We start from the raw sequence: 15,911 nt of genomic DNA, 5'->3' as shown, positions 1-15,911 counted from the left end.
ATCTTTTTAGTGTTTAAAAGTTTTGCCTGCATAATACAATGCGGCAATTTCCCAGGGTACATCTTTCAAATTAATTCATGGAAAAAGTTAAATTATAAAGAAATGATTTCAGCTACTTTTGCCATTTTTAAAAACCTGACAAGAATTAATCTACGAGTTGCAAAACGAATAAAAACTTTTTTTTTAAAACTTTTCATTAGATATTTTTACCATATCATGAAAGGTTTTCAGTTTTAACTCAAATTAAGAATTTTTTTAGGAAGGTTGGATTAGGCTTTCACCAATAACAGAAAAATGCCCAGGACTAATTTTGAAATTGTTAAATAAAACCTAATATTAAGCTCGATCATTAGTTGAAATACAGTGAGAACCAGAAAACTGGGGAATATGAAGACAACATTAAAGCCTATACCTAAGGGAATATAAGTATAAAACATGAGGCAAATAGTTACACAGATAAATCACTTATTAAATAAAAAGGGATCTGGTTACAATGCATAATTGCTGTGGATCATTGTCATTACAGACACACGACTTGAATCTGAAAGTCGTCTTTCTTTTCCAGAATTCTATGGTTCTCATCGTAAATGTTTACCTTTTTCTGATGGAGATGGGTTCCCATTGCAGGTCCAGAAATTTCCCAATTTGTTCAAAACAATATAAAACATGGCCTAGAAACAAATACCAAAACTCATGTATATGTGATATGGTAAATGAACTTGTAAACAGATATTATTCGGCAAATATGAAACCTAATTTGAAATCAAGATAACCCCTGAGGTTCCTAAAATCTTTAGGTACACTCATTTTAATAGATTTAATTGTTAATATAATTGTTATGTATGTATCATGTGACCGGAATTTCAACCAATGGCAGTGCAGTATCTGGTCATGGGGCTCCGTTTGTATCGCATGAACAGAATTTCCACCAATGGCCGTTCAGTATCTGGTCACGTTGCTCCGTTGGTAATATTATGTACATATGAGGTTTTGTAAATCTTTGATACAATTTTATTTTAATTTCTTAAGACAAGGATATTAGATAGTTGCAATGAAGTCCTAACATTTTTAGGCTTTAGCCTATACCCTCCTTTATTTTACCTTAACAGTCCCTTTAAGAACAAATTGAACAGTCAGAAAATAGTATACTTCTTAGATTATGTTAAAAAAAAGGGGGAAGGGGGTCCCAGCTTTCAGGAACCCCCTTCTGAGGAGGAGAGGGGAGCAAGAGTATCCTTTCCTTCTCCGTCTAGAGAATGTTTTTATTACCTGGGTCTTTGTATACATCTTAATCTGTGCCCCAAACCTCGCCATAGTTCTAAATAATATGAATGAATGAGGACATAGCAAAGAGAGAATATTACGAACCGGACAGGGCAGGACATGTTAAGTCATGACACAGAAATAATGAGGACGTGGAAAATGAGAATTGGATAGGATAGAATAGGACAGGACAGTTTAAGATGGGTCAGGACAGGACAGGTTAGGTCAGGACGTAAGAGACAGGAATACATAGGATATGGCAGGTGAGGAAAGGATAGTACGGGACAGCTAATAACAAAAGAGAACAAGACAAGCTAGGACAGGACAGCTCCATTCAGGACAGGACAGAAGAGGATAGGACAGAAGTGGACAGGAATGGACAGGAAAGAACAAAAAATGACAGGACAGGACGGGAGTGGACAGGACAAGAAAGGGCAAGATAGAACAGTACAGTATAAAAACAGGATAGGATAGTACTGGACAGGATAGAACAAACCCGCAGAACAGGACAGACCATGACAGAACTGGGTAAACCATGACAGGACAGGACAAATCTAGACAAAAACAGTTTTTAAAAATGATTGATTACCTCACAACATTCTGTAGAAACCATTCATCTGTCTGACACAAGGATTTTAGAAAGCTTTCCTCTCTGAAATATTTTGCTGCTAGATTCAAGAAATATTGTGCAACTAGATTCAAGAAATATTGTGCAACTAGATTCAAGAAATATTGTGCAACTAGATTCAAGAAATATTGTGCAACTAGATTCAAGAAATATTGCACAACTAGATTCAAGAAATATTGGACAACTAGATTCAAGAAATATTGGACAACTAGATTCAAGAAATATTGCATAACTAGATTCAAGAAATATTGCGCAACTAGATTCAAGAAATATTGGGCAACTAGATTCAAGAAATATTGCACAACTAGATTCAAGAATTATTGAGTAACTAGATTCAAGAAATATTGCGCAACTAGATTCAAGAAATATTGCACAACTAGATTCAAGAAATATTGCGCAACTAGATTCAAGAAATATTGCGCAGTTATATCTAAGAAATATTTGCAACTAGATTCAAGAAATATTGTGCAACTAGATTCAAGAAATATTGTGCAACTAGATTCAAGAAATGTTGCGTAACTAGAAGTTAGAATCACTAATTTGAACCTGATTTTCTTCTTGATTAATGTCTCCATAGTTTCCCTGTTTCTATCATAGTTTGCATTACTGGAACTTATTGCCTCCTTTCACACCAGGCAAATCAGTTGATCAGCAGTAGTTAATAAATTAGTTTATCTGTGCTAGTTTAAAAATCAATTAATCAGTCAGTGGTTGTTAGAAAATCAGTTTTTCAGCGGTACTTAATGAACCAGTTTATCAGTGGTAATTGAACAATTATGTTATCACTCTCAGCTTATAAAAAAGTTTATCATCGGCAGTTACTAAATTAGTTTAAAAGAACTAGTATATATAAATCAAGTTATCAGCTGTAGCTTAACAATAAGTTTATCAGCCAAAGTCAACTAAATTTATTAGCAATAGTCAACCAATTTGTCTATATTGCAACAACTACCAGTTAGTTAGCTGATTATATCAGCTGAATCCTAGCATCATGTATAGATTAATAATAAGCAGAAGAGAATTATGCTATTACATTATTATCTCATTCATGAACACTAATTTTTAAATTATCTTTAAAATTGTGAAATTTAAATGATTATATGAAGTTAAAGGAAGAGACTTGCTAGAATAAAGGGGTTGAACTGAAACTGCAGCTTTGTAGAGACAAATTTTAGGATTTATTTAACCCTATTCCTGCTGGGAGGGGTCAATTAGACCCCCCTCCTGTAGTTTTTTACATAACTCAAAAAGTATTGGTCTGAGGCTGTTGAAATTTTCTGACTTTTCCTACATACCCAAAGCCATCCCTTTAGGGCTAAAACCGGGCTTTAATACTAACTACTCAGTAAAAATGTCTTATTGAAATTAAATGAATTCCAATATCTTTCTCTATAATAGTTTAACTACAGGGTGTCCCAATAAACATGGGAATTCAGTGACAAATTCGATATCATCTTTGTTAAGAATTAGCATAGTAATACCTGATTACAAAAACCATAATGTTTGCTAGAGTTTAGTTTATGAAAATGGTAAATGGCTTCAATAATGTGTCTTTAATCTCTCTTCAAGATGAACCGAGCTGCAGACTATGTTTACAGTGTTTGTATACTGTAATTTTCTTGTTTTACTAAGTACAACCGCATGCAGTCAAAACATAAACAAACAAATTGTAAACATAGAAGACCAAAATCCTACAGATTACAGCTTTTTTGGTAGGTATCACTATACCAAATCAAAGAATTATTTAAAAAGACAATATAAAATTTGTTACTGAATTTCCATGTTTATTAGGACACCCTGTACCATACCTTTCAGGTTTCTCCCTTTAAATGAAACTTGAATCATCTGATTAACCTGCCTTATGAAGTACATCCTTAATTCCAAGTTCAATGGTATCGGGACCTGCACATGAATTAAATAAAATTGATAAATATGGTCACATGGCATGTATCTTTTTAAAAAAATCACATTTTGTAAGCTTTAGGGTTATTATCTTAGTTGGGGGCTCCAATCTTGCCTTTACTTTGTTTATAGTGTCCTAATTTTGACACAACCTTTACTTTGTTCATATTGCTACCAAAAAACTATTCAGTTACATTGTACCCCAAAAGTCATTTATTTACCCCAAAAGTCATTTATTTATCAAAATTAAATCATCTATTTATTCCAAAGTTCATTGATTTACCCTGAAATTCATTGTTGAGTTTTTTTGAAAAATTATTTCTAATTTAATGTTATAACCATGATTTTTATTATCATTTCATAAAAAATGAATGACCTCATTCGGTTTTTAATTCACATTATTTTGTTGTGGAAGTTTTTTCTCTTACTTATTATTTTTTTCTGTCTTCATTGCACTATAGTACTAATTTTAGACTAGTTGCATGCAAATATTAAGAGTTTTTAGAGTTTTGTCTGTAGTATCTTGTTTTGATTATTGGAACTTTTTAAATTTAAAATGCAACTTTTGAACTAACAATGCATGTCATATAACATAAGTTTTAATTAAAGTTTTAGCATGTCCGTTCTGTATTTTTAAATCTACAAAATCAATCACAAAAAAAATATGTTGAAAATTAAACAAAGTTAAAAATCTCCCCCTTTATGCTATACAAATGAAGGTTTTTGCTGCTAAATAATCAGAGATTATAAATATAATAATTTTTATTTTTGTACCACTGAAAACTCACCTGTACTTTGACTAATTCCAGACACATCAGCTGATGAAGGTACACTAAATATTTTACAATACAGTACATACCATATTGCTCACAAATAAAGGTAGTGTACAAATAAGCAGCACACTATAATTTGCACAGATTAACAGTTCACAAATATAGAATACACAAATTAACAGTACACAAGTTAATACAAATTAAAACTAGAAAAATTAATACTACTAGGAATGGGTATAGTTTTCAAAACGATAGGAAAAACAATCGTATTTAGTTTCATTCTGGTTTTTTTCAAACAAACTAACATTCCTTTTGATAAAACTACAGTTTTCAGAACAATCGTTTTGAAAAATGATCATTTTCAAAAATGAAAAAAGATGGGTTTGAAAACGATCGTTTTGGAATAAAAACAACAGATTTGATAAAAATAAATTTTTTTTTTAATTAAAATAAAATTGAGGAAAAATTATTTGAAACTTTAACCAAAAAGCTCAAAATGTTTTTTACAAATTTTCAAAATTTTTAGTATTTTAAATAATAAAAAAGCATTTTAAATTTATTTAAGGTGTTGTTTTTATTCCAGAATGATTTGTTTTTCTATTATGAAAATGATCCTTTTTCAAAATTTTTGTTTGAAAACTATAGTTTTACTAAATGATCGTTTGGTTGATCAATGGTTTGATTTTTTTGTTTCCTCCCTTTCAAAAATGAAAGTTTTCAAAAGCATCATTTCATTTTTGGTTTATTATCTCGTTGTTAAGGAAACTAAACAAATGTTTTACAAAAAAGTAAAAACTGCCCATTCCTAAACTCTACCCAAATTAACAAAACACATTGCAGTTTATAGAAATTTATAGAATGCAATTTTTTTCTTTCAAATTTAATCTTTATAATCTGTGAACAGCTCCCTGCAAACATTTAGTCTCCAACAAACTGATGTCAAACATATAAAGTCCAGAATTATTTACCCGACATCTTCGCCATCGGCACATAAAGTTGGTTAACATGTTTCTTGAACACTGTACAGTGTACAAGGTAAGTACACTATAAAATATACATACCTGGAACCACTGCATTAGATGTACTTTACTACTTTGTGCATACCTTGAAGCACTGTCTACATATTTCCTACGCCCTTTTTTGTCCTTTGTGTAGGCTCTGTTGGACTTATCTCTAGATTTTGACATAAAATAACCAGTTTAGTATATAGGGGTAGGATTTCCAGCGAAAAAGAAAAATTGTTTTGCAAAATTCACAAGAAAAATTTTTTCCTTCCATTCTCTTGCAAAAAATGCAAAAATGTTTGGTGTTTTACATAAAATTTCACTTCAATTTCCACTAAAAAAGGCAAAATTTCCGTGAAATAGGAAAGGCAAAAATTTTGCGAAAAAATGCAAAAATTTTGCCAATACAAGATGCATATTCCGCGAAATTTTTTTTTGGAGGGATTTTTTAATTTAAATATAAAGAGACAATTCAAAGATTTGCTTGTAAGTTATTAATACTTTCTCAACCGTTTGGACCTTTTTCTTAAAACACAATATAAAATTTATTACAGGAAGAACAAAAATAATTCAGAACATTTTAAATTCACCCTGTAAATTAACTATCTGACTGGCTGGGTCATGGCTACCTGGATTTGTGTGAACGTACGTGGACAGAAAGAAACTCAGAAAGGTAGAGAAATCAAATTCTCTTCATCAAACATTAATTAAAATAAAGGAAGAGAAAATATTATTATGGAAAGACATCTAATGTCGAGCTCTCAGAGCAGAGAAGTCCACAAGTTTTTTTTGCTGAATGAATTGTCACAGCGCCACTAAATTTTGCTTCGTTTTTTAATTTTTGCTTCATTCATTTTTGCGAAAAATTGTGAAATTCCTTAAAAAATATGAGAAATATTAAGAAAAATGTTCGCATGTTTTATTTGCTGGGGTGATCAATTTTGGACTTTTTTGAAAATCAGATAACCCCCCACCAGAGGTTGATGTAGGGCTGGGAACGTTCCTACTTTTTATATTTAGTTTTTTCTGTTCTAGAACAAGGGCCAGTTGTATCCACGTTCCTTTCCGTTCTGTTCTTGGTGTTCTTAATCAAAGAATGGTCCATCTCGTTCTGTTGCCTTCTTTGTTTTCTGGTAGTAAGTGCCATAAGAGTCTGTCAATCAGACCCGTATCAATCCAGGTACAACTCTTCACTATTAATGTCAACACTGACGCAATTTTGTAAACTATCAATGCCAAACACTGGGCATGATCTTATAAGCTATCGATGTCAAATACAAACAAGATCTTGTAACTATTAATGCCTAACACTGGGAACGATCTCAAAAACTAATGATGTCAAACACAAACACTATCAACGCCAATTACTGGGCATGATCTATTCCAACTAACTGTTTTTGGGATTCTATGTTACAGGTTAAAGTTTAATTTCAGAAGCAATTGAAATGCATGAGTCACTTTTGTAGAGAAACCACAAATGAAAATAAGCAGTTTTCAAAATGGGAAACATGGATATTTAATTCAAAACTTGATCAGACAAAGAATTGAAGGTTATTGTTGTGAATCAGAATTGAAATTATGTCTGCAGTCACTTGAAACCTCTTAATTGATTCTACATTGATTAAACTGATTTCTAGGTTTGTGAGCTTTGAAGAAATGAAAATGAAATTTACAAAATGGTTTTTAAAAAAGATGAAAAGCTTTAAAAGTGCTGCCTCCAAAATCAAGAATCCGTGTATTTTTTCAACAAATTCTCCAGATGTAATATTAAATGAGCCCCCCCTCAGGCCCCCCTTGTACACCCCTGCTTATTCCTGATATAAAATGCGCCTTAGAACGCATTCCTGGTGATAAGAAAGCATTCCTGATTTTAATGTTCTTTTCAAGCAATTACCATTGGTTCCTTGTTCGTTCTTTTAATAATCGTTCCAATATTTTTAAGAAAGGGTTATATTTGTTTCTTTCTTTTTTCAAAATGATGGGATTGTTTTTGATAATTCCGTTCATTCTCGCGAAAAAAAACAATTGTTCCCCAGGAACAACTCCCAGCCCTAGTCAATAGTAAACATATTGAATAGGCTTTATGCTAAATTTGAGCCTTTTAAGATAAAATTTTTTTCCTTAAGTCCGAAACACTAAATAATAAAATGACATTATTGACTAAAATTTTGTTGTTGAAAATTTTATGTTATATATCTTTTTTTTGGAAATTTTAAGGTAAATTCAGATTCCAAAATAAATTTTAAAATTACAAAGAAATGTTTTTATCTTTTTTAAGGTTTTTGGTAGGTGCTATATCTCATTCAATTTTCAAATTCATTTAAGATGGTTTTCAACAAAGTTTTTTGGCCTATCTGAAAAAGTTCTTAAACTTAGATGGCAAAAATTTGTCATAAAGCCTAATCAATATGTTTACTATCAATCTGCAGTGAATGATTAGCTGATTTCCAAAGAAGTCCAAAATTTATCACCCATAATATGTATAAATGAATAAAGTTCAAAAAGTCCAAATTGCTAAAGATGTCTAAAGATGTCTAAATTGTCTAACTTTCTACAGAAGATCAAAATTTGAAGGTTTTAAAAAAATTTAGAATCTAGATAATTTTTTTTTAAAAATTTGTACAAAATGGAGCTTTTCAATGCATCTGTTTAATTTAATTTGACAAAGTAATTGTGTGCCAAGATCTATTCCTGAGTAATTCTTCTCCCTCAATTGTTTTTCTTTCCTGGATAAATATGGTAAAAAAAATTGTGCAACATTGATTTGAAACTAAGTAACACTTCAATTTCTAATATCAAAAAGGTTTTGCATCTAAATTCTATCTTTTTTTGCATCTATAAAGGTGCCTAGTTTCAATTGGAACCAGTAGTCTAATCTCCATACAGTCCAAGCTAGTAAAATCTTTAGCAATTCCCAACTCTAATAAAAATACTTTGTCACCCTGTACACTAACCTTTAGCTTCTTTAAGTTTTCTCGTCTCATTTTCTCTAGCTGAAGAATATCTAAATATGTTTTCCGCTTTGTTGATATTCCAGATCTAAACATGAATTCAATTTGTGTAATGCTGAAGGGTCATTGACTTTAGAATGTTTAATCAACCAAAAAAATCTATACTTACATGCTGTAATCACACTCATCATCTGAAAATAAGGATTCCTTTCGAGCCATTTTTCTTTTGGATTTCAGAAATGGTTTCTTAGTGGGGCTTTCAGAGGTTTCAGAGCAAGCTCCATCAAGATCAACTTCCTGGCCTTCTTGGGGCTCAGAGCTTGCGTTTTCTTTGGGCTTCAGGGGGGATTTTTTAATTGGACTTTTTGATGCTTTTCTTGGACTGGATGAGTTCTTTGTTGGACGGGTAGGGGGTTTAGTAGGACTTGTCGGTGGTTTTGTTGGACTGGAAGGAGGTTTAGTAAGACAAGAAGGGGGTTTGTTGGGACTAGTTGGAGGTTTTATGGCATTGGATAAAGGTTTTGTGGGACTGAATGGGGGTTTTGTTGGACTTGATGGTGTCTTAGTAGGACTAAGTTTCTTTAAAAATTTTTTACTTCTACTTTTAGTTGGACTTGATATTGTTTTAGCAGAATTTTCAACACTCACATGAGGACTATCAGCTAAATTGGTTTGTTTGGTTATATCTAATGTATTTGATTTGATTTGATTTTCCTTTGGTTCTTGTTCTGTATCTACTTCTTCTTCTTTCTTATTTTTGCTGTCCTCTTTTCTTTCTTCATCTTCTGGTTTTCCTCTTTCCTCAATTTTTTTAATTTTTAGCTTTTTAGGACTTGAACTTGTTTTTCTTTCAGGTTTGGTATTCAATGTCTTAGTTTTGTTCACAGTTGCAAGGTTTCTTAGATGTGGTCTGGATTTTCTTGGTGATTGTGCATTCTTGGATAATACAGGTTCACTGAAGGTAAACAACAAGTTTGGCTTTCAGAAATTTTTAAGGGCTTCTGTTTGCAAAAGTAATGTGCACAGATTAAAACCAGATATTGATTTTCATTTTGTAGGAAAATTATTGATATTTAACCTGCAAACTACTTTGAAGAACCCCCCCTCTTGAAAACCTAAGTTCTCTTTAAAAATATCTTTGCAAAAATTGTGCAATCTGTTTTCTATTGGTTTTGGTTTTCAAAAAAGTTAAAAAAAAATGTTGAAATCCAATGACTGGAAGTAGGTTCTAAATTTAGATTTTGCCTGGTAAAAGTAAAATAAGGCATTCAGTCAGTATGTTGACGACTCAGGCAGTAGGTATAAAAGCCTGCCGTTTACTGTAAAGTGAGAGTCATGTATAAGTTAGAAAAGTCAAATAAATCAAACAGCCTCAGACCAAAACTTTTTAAGATGACACCCTCTCAGTCAGAATAGGGTTAATAATAAACAAAACATTTGCAATTATAATACATGCAATTCTGATCATAAACTTGTCTTTTTTCCTTGGGCTTTTTTTTCTTTGAAGAGTACTTTTAAAAACTTTTACTTTTTCTTCAGTTTTATTAAATTCATTTTCATCCTTTGCATATTCATTTTCATCTTTTACAGATTTAATCTCATCATTCTCATCATTTTCAGTATCTGTTTCTTCACCTCTATCCTTATCCTCATGACCATCTTCATTCAGTTTCTCAATATTTTCATCATCATCTCCCAAATCCTATTTTTATATTTCATTAATCACTATCCAATGCAATGCATGAGGGGAGGGTGTCTTTTGGTAAAAAGGAGTTTAGGTGGCTTGTTCAATCAAGGGCGAAGAGGTGGGGGGGGGGGGATAAATTGCCAATATTTGACTTAATTTATTAATCTATGGTTCTATTGTGTAGATAATTGTTATCTTAGAATAAATTGTGTTTTTAACAGTTCTGTTAGATGATAGATCAAATAGTTTGAAATTTTAAAGGTTTACACCATAAAGTTGGAAAGATAGCAGTATTAGAAAATATAAATGTGTGGCAAAAACTCAGTTCCTTTGCACTGAATTAAAAAAATTGTGAGGATATTTGCTTCCTGTGTTACTAATTAAATACCTATTTTATCAAATCCTACTTTTAAATATTGAAAAGTTAATTTTACCTGTGATTGGTCTTCATCATTATCTGATGTTAATGATAGCTCAGCTGGCTTTGGAGGACGCTAAATGCAAAAATTATTTGCAAAACCCAAAATATTTACAAAACATAGATTTAATGTGATTTGACTTGTCAAAAGTAATTTTGTGTCTACAGAATTTCAAATTCTTATACATAAAACAATATTTTGACTCTTGTAAAATAAGTCTTTCATTCAGTTTTTTCTTCCAAAGAATTTTCATTCCTCTTGTGTTGTTTTCTTCATCCGACTTCTTCTATCTAATCTTCTAGTTCTCTTCTCTGTACCTATACTTGGTAAACTTCTAGTACCAGATTTAGTCACTTTTTTACACTTTTCATATTTTAATTCAACATTTTCAGAGTAATCCAGAACTTCAGTAACTGCAGACCTAGATTTATAGATTTCTAGGTTAAGGTCTAGGTCTAGGTCTAGGTATAAGTCTAGGTCTAAGTCAAGGTCTAGGTCTAGATCTAGGTCTAGGTCTAGATCTAGGTCTAGGTCTAGGTCTAGGTCTAGGTCTAGGTCTAGGTCTAGATCTAGGTCTAGGGCTAGTCTAGGTCTAGATCTAGATCTAGGTCTAGGTCTAGTCTAGGTCTAGGTCTAGGTCTAGGTCTAGGTCTAGGTCTTGATATAGATCTTTATCTAGGTCTATACCTACCTTGGACTTGAACTCTCTGACTCCACCCTGTCTGGCTGAACTGATGTACCTGCACCCAAGATAATTTATATGAATTCAAGAATTTTGTGAATATTCCATCTTTGTTATTTTGCAATTCTTTTTTGTTATTTTTAACAATTTTTAAAATTTTTTAACCTTCACTTGAAGATGTAATACTGGAACTATTTGTTCTTCTAGATCTTGATGGAGGAGGTCGTCGGTGTTTCATAGATTTCTTTCCAACTCCTGAGAAAAATATTAGTTTTTAAAATCAAAATATATAATGGTCAATGTAACATAGCCCTTTTTAAAAATAGTTTTAGATTGACGATCAAGCTCTGACAATTATACAAAATTTATCATAAAGGTTTTGTAAAAGGTTTTGAAAAATCTTTTTATTAAAGGTTTAATATGACTTTTATTTTTAAGGTTTCTTTCATAATCTTTTTACGACTTAATAATAACGTTTATTATGCAAAGGCCTTTAGCTGACATTCATTCCTTCTTCTTTCTTTCAAATTGTTTTTGATGGATAACTGTGTTTGCTTGTTGAAAATAAAATTATCTTATTATTACAAAAATATCAGGGGACATGAGTTTCAAACTCTATTTGGCCCATTTCTAATAATGGGTGTTGAAAATTATAATATGATATAATTTTATTTTTACAATAAGATTTAAATACAAATGCGTGAAATTGCTTATTCAAAATGCATGTTGATTATCTATATTAACAAAACAAATGTGGTGACATAATTCAAAATTAAAATAAGTTTTGTTTTCACTTAATTCTTTTGTATGTTGTTTTCGGAATATGTTGGAAAATGGAAACCCTGACATTGTCTTAAAATGGCCGAGATTTTAAAGAAAAACAAATCTCCTCTTACCATTTTAATTTTTGAAAATATTTTCTAATGGAAATTGTGTCCTTGTCGTGCTCATAACATGTTGGTTATAGTTTGTATTATCAACTTTTGCTATCATGGGAAGAGATCCTAAAAACCCAATAATTCTTTTTATGTCCATTTCTAACACTCATTGTTAGAAATGGGCCATAACCCCAGTTTGGAACTAATGTCCCTGAAAATAGTATTAACAATACCTGATGTATACTCCACAGGAGGCTTCAGGCAATTATCAAACATTTTAAAACTTATTGTGATACCCATTTAATTTAGAATTGGACGACACTTTTAAGCCATTTTGTTCGTGAATTGAGCCTGTGTACACTTTACAGTTGCTGTGTTTAGTTTTTATTGGACTATTTTAAATCCAACAGTCATCTAAATATTCTTACAGTTTCATCAGTCTCACAGTATTAAATATTTTTCTTTAACTTCTTATTCTGTATGTTGTACTTATGTTGACTGAGCTTGGAACTTTAGAATTGGAAACCTTTAATCCCGGTTGCTTAATCTGAATATCCAATGTGGACACTTTTAATTTCTTGTTTAATCCACAGTTAAGTTATAAGATTCAGTTTTAGAAAAAATACAAACGAATAAGAAAAATCCAATTCAATTTATGTAATAAAGCTCTTCACTCACATATTATGTTTTATTATTTAATGTTAGTTTAATCTTAGCTTACAGCTAGACCAAATTCGCTGAAAGGAATTGAATCTTTGCCACAAACTCTGATTTTCTAATCACTATATTTTTGGAACCAAATGTTGCAGACCTTAGATATTTCAAACTATGAATTCTGTAAGATCGAATAATCAGAGTTTGAAATATCGAAGGTTTACAACATCGAATTCTAAAGATATTGAGATTTAAATGTTTGATTTTGTTCCAAAGACTCAATTCCTTTGTTGAGGAAACCCGAAGGTAGAAAAAGAAAAACTAGATTTTTTTTTTCAGCATCGATTTTTTCTTCAAATTTTTTCTTCTTCTTAAAAATCACACAGGCTATGCAGGCACTTCAGATAGTGTTATGCATGTTATTAAATATAAAATTTAATTTTTAAAAGTTTGTTCCTTAATTGAACCGACCGAATTGGGATCCAGAGATAAGTTTCTAGAATGAAAAAAAATAGTTCATTTGATTAATAAAACAAGTTTTAAATTTCAGTAGTTTCAATTTTCCATTTCTACCGAGAAAAGATTTAAACTTCCCAGTATTTTGAAAACTGTTTTGTAAGAGCCCTCACGTTGCAATAATGTACATGTGATTCTAATCAACCAATTATTGCTTAAAATGTTATGAAACTTTAATCAAGATTTGTTAAACACAATCAATTTTACTTAAAGGGGGTTTTAATTTTTCTGACTTTAAGCATAATTTCATGTGACCTTTCATTTAAAAAAGGGACATCGTCGATTCATAACGATATTTTGAAGCCTGTGAATAATCATTGAGGACAGAGAACTCAGTGTATATATCTTTGAAATAACTTGTAAAAAGCCTTAAAACTGAAGAGTATAGCTACTAATTTTCTTTGTTATTAATAGTTGTTATGAATATTATTTTTTCAAAATTACTATGTCTTAAGGGTACTTTGAAGATTTTTTCTGTATAGATAAATAAAGTATACATTGCCAATATTCCTAGGAAAAAATGTTTAATTTTGATTTGCCAAAAACTTTCCCTATGTGATGTGAGCCATTTTTATCCCAAACACCCAAACAAATTATAATCATAATTTTCTATTTTTTTTGAAAAATTGATATAAAAATTCTCTGACCTGACTGTTTGTGCATGATACTTGAGCCTAGCCTGTTCTAAGGCAGCAGATAGGCTTGTAACATCCATTTCTGTTGGGTGCCCTAGACAAAAAAATTATAGTTTTTTTCTGGTCAAAATAAAACACATTTGAATTAATCTTGAAATTAAATCAAAATTAATTTACTGTTTCTTAAAAATGTCATATAGCCCTGACTAGTATAAGGGGTGGTATTCCCCAAGTATCTAGAAATTTCCTTAATTTTAAAAATTCCTACAGTAATTTAGGTAATCTGGGGAATTCCTCAATTACCTGAGAATCTGGGAAATTCCCCAAATGCCTGGGAATCAGGGAAATTCCCCAAATATCTGGGAATCTAGGGAATTCTCCAAAATCCTTGGAGAATCTGAGGGTGGTTTATTTTTCAATAGTAGGAAATTTCTGAAATGCCTAGCTATTTGGGAAATTTTCCAAATACCCAGATATTTGGGGAATTCCCCAAGTATCCAGTCATTTGGGAAATTTCCAAAATCTAGACATTTGGGAAATTTCCCAGATACCCATGCATTTGGGAAATTTCCCAGATAGCCAAGCATTTGGGAAATTTCCCAGATAGCTAGGCATTTGAGAAATTTCCCAAAAACCAAGGCATTTGAGAAGTTCCCAAGTACCCAGGCATTTCCTCAAATACCTGGGATTCTGGGGAATACCCCAAATATCTGGGAATCTGAGAAATTCGCCAAATTCCTGGAGAATCTGAGGTTGGTTAATTTTAAAATTATAGGAAATTTCCAAAATACCATCCTTAAAGTCCTGTAGAGATTTGGGAAATATTGGGAATTCCTCAAATACCTAGGTATCTGGGAAATTCCCCAAATACCTGGGAGTCTGGGAAATTCCCCAATTAACTGTGAATCTGGGGAATGCCCCAAAGTCCTATTCCAAAAGAATAATTGTTGTTGGGTCTGGGAATTAAATGAATGAATAACTGTTTAAAAATTGAACAGGTAATCTTAAAGGTTTTTAAAAGACACTTTTCAAATTATTTTGGTTCAGTAGTTTTAATTTTTATTGGGCAGAACCATAATATAGCTAATACATTTGTGAAGTTCAATTTTCACGAATTTCAATGGATTTTTGACCCATTTTTGACCTCATTTTGATAAAAATCTCCAAAATTTTAGCTAAATTATAGATTTATCAAAAATTTGGAAACCCTATCTTCAACCAGATTTTACCTGCAGACATACACCATTCATCTAGAATACCAGCAACCACCTATATATTGTTATACAATTAATAAAGAAAAATCTTGTTTATAGAAAACTAGCTAAAGTGCCCGTCGTTTTCAGTGAAATTTTAGAAACACTGTCGTAAAAAATCGAATTTTAAAGAAACAAAAAATATTAAAGAAACAAAAAATTTCTTATTTTAGAGAAACAAAAATTTCTTATTTTAAAGAAACAAAAATTTCTAATTTTAAAAAAGCAAAAAATTTTAGAAAGGTTAAATTCTGTTTAGCCCATGTTACCCCCCATATTACAAATTAATATAGACAATCCTTTATTTCAAAGTGACTTGCATATTTCTACTGGAGGAAAACGAAAACTTTTAAATTTTAAACTTAAAACTTTAAAATTATCAATTTTGTGATTGTAAACTCTATCTGTATACAGATACATTTATTTTAGCAATAAACTTTATCTTATCTTATCTTATCTAACTTATAACAAGGACAATACTTGACCTTCCATATTATTAATCAAATAGATATTTCAAGGGTAACGTTGTGAATTGGGCATTGCCATCTTTGCACAGAGGGTCTACTTGAAGTTTATTTTAGTTATTCTTTGAAATTTTAAAACTATTTTGTGACAAAAACAAAACAAAAATATTTTACCTCAGATCGTTTTTGACCATCCTCTGAA

At 31.2% G+C, this 15,911-nt stretch overlaps 1 protein-coding gene and 1 long non-coding RNA gene across 2 annotated transcripts; both read right to left on the bottom strand.

The window, feature by feature from the left end:
- Positions 1 to 578: 578 nt before the first annotated feature.
- On the bottom strand, positions 579 to 12,463 carry LOC111706990 (muscle M-line assembly protein unc-89). Its single transcript, XM_023479955.1, has 14 exons — positions 12,421 to 12,463; positions 11,475 to 11,564; positions 11,319 to 11,367; positions 10,006 to 10,041; positions 8,691 to 9,476; positions 8,525 to 8,609; positions 8,262 to 8,296; positions 5,671 to 5,739; positions 4,582 to 4,625; positions 3,750 to 3,793; positions 2,438 to 2,514; positions 1,853 to 1,915; positions 1,270 to 1,318; positions 579 to 671 (listed from the first exon to the last, which is right to left on the bottom strand). Exons 1-14 carry the CDS (start codon positions 12,461 to 12,463, stop codon positions 579 to 581), a joined length of 1,563 nt encoding a protein of 520 aa, XP_023335723.1.
- Positions 12,464 to 13,140: 677 nt separating this feature from the next.
- LOC111706974 (uncharacterized) lies at positions 13,141 to 15,911 on the bottom strand. Its single transcript, XR_002766350.1, has 4 exons — positions 15,884 to 15,911; positions 15,222 to 15,261; positions 14,005 to 14,086; positions 13,141 to 13,337 (listed from the first exon to the last, which is right to left on the bottom strand). It is a non-coding gene; the product is annotated as an uncharacterized LOC111706974 (long non-coding RNA).

Source organism: Eurytemora carolleeae, unplaced genomic scaffold (genome assembly GCF_000591075.1).
Source record: "Eurytemora carolleeae unplaced genomic scaffold, Eaff_2.0 scaffold143, whole genome shotgun sequence".
Taxonomy (NCBI): Eukaryota; Metazoa; Arthropoda; class Copepoda; order Calanoida; family Temoridae; genus Eurytemora; species Eurytemora carolleeae.
This window is presented reverse-complemented; position numbering and strand designations above follow the sequence as displayed.

Excerpts from the sequence above, each read along its gene's own strand:
- LOC111706990 (XM_023479955.1), bottom strand. The coding sequence starts at position 12,463 with ATGTTTGATAATTGCCTGAAGCCTCCTGTGGAGTATACATCAG. Across the intron at positions 8,297-8,524 it reads AAAACTTAAAGAAGCTAAAG|GAAAGAAAAACAATTGAGGG; the intron begins GTTAGTGTACAG and ends ATATTTATCCAG. Across the intron at positions 3,794-4,581 it reads TGGAATTAGTCAAAGTACAG|GTCCCGATACCATTGAACTT; the intron begins GTGAGTTTTCAG and ends ATTCATGTGCAG.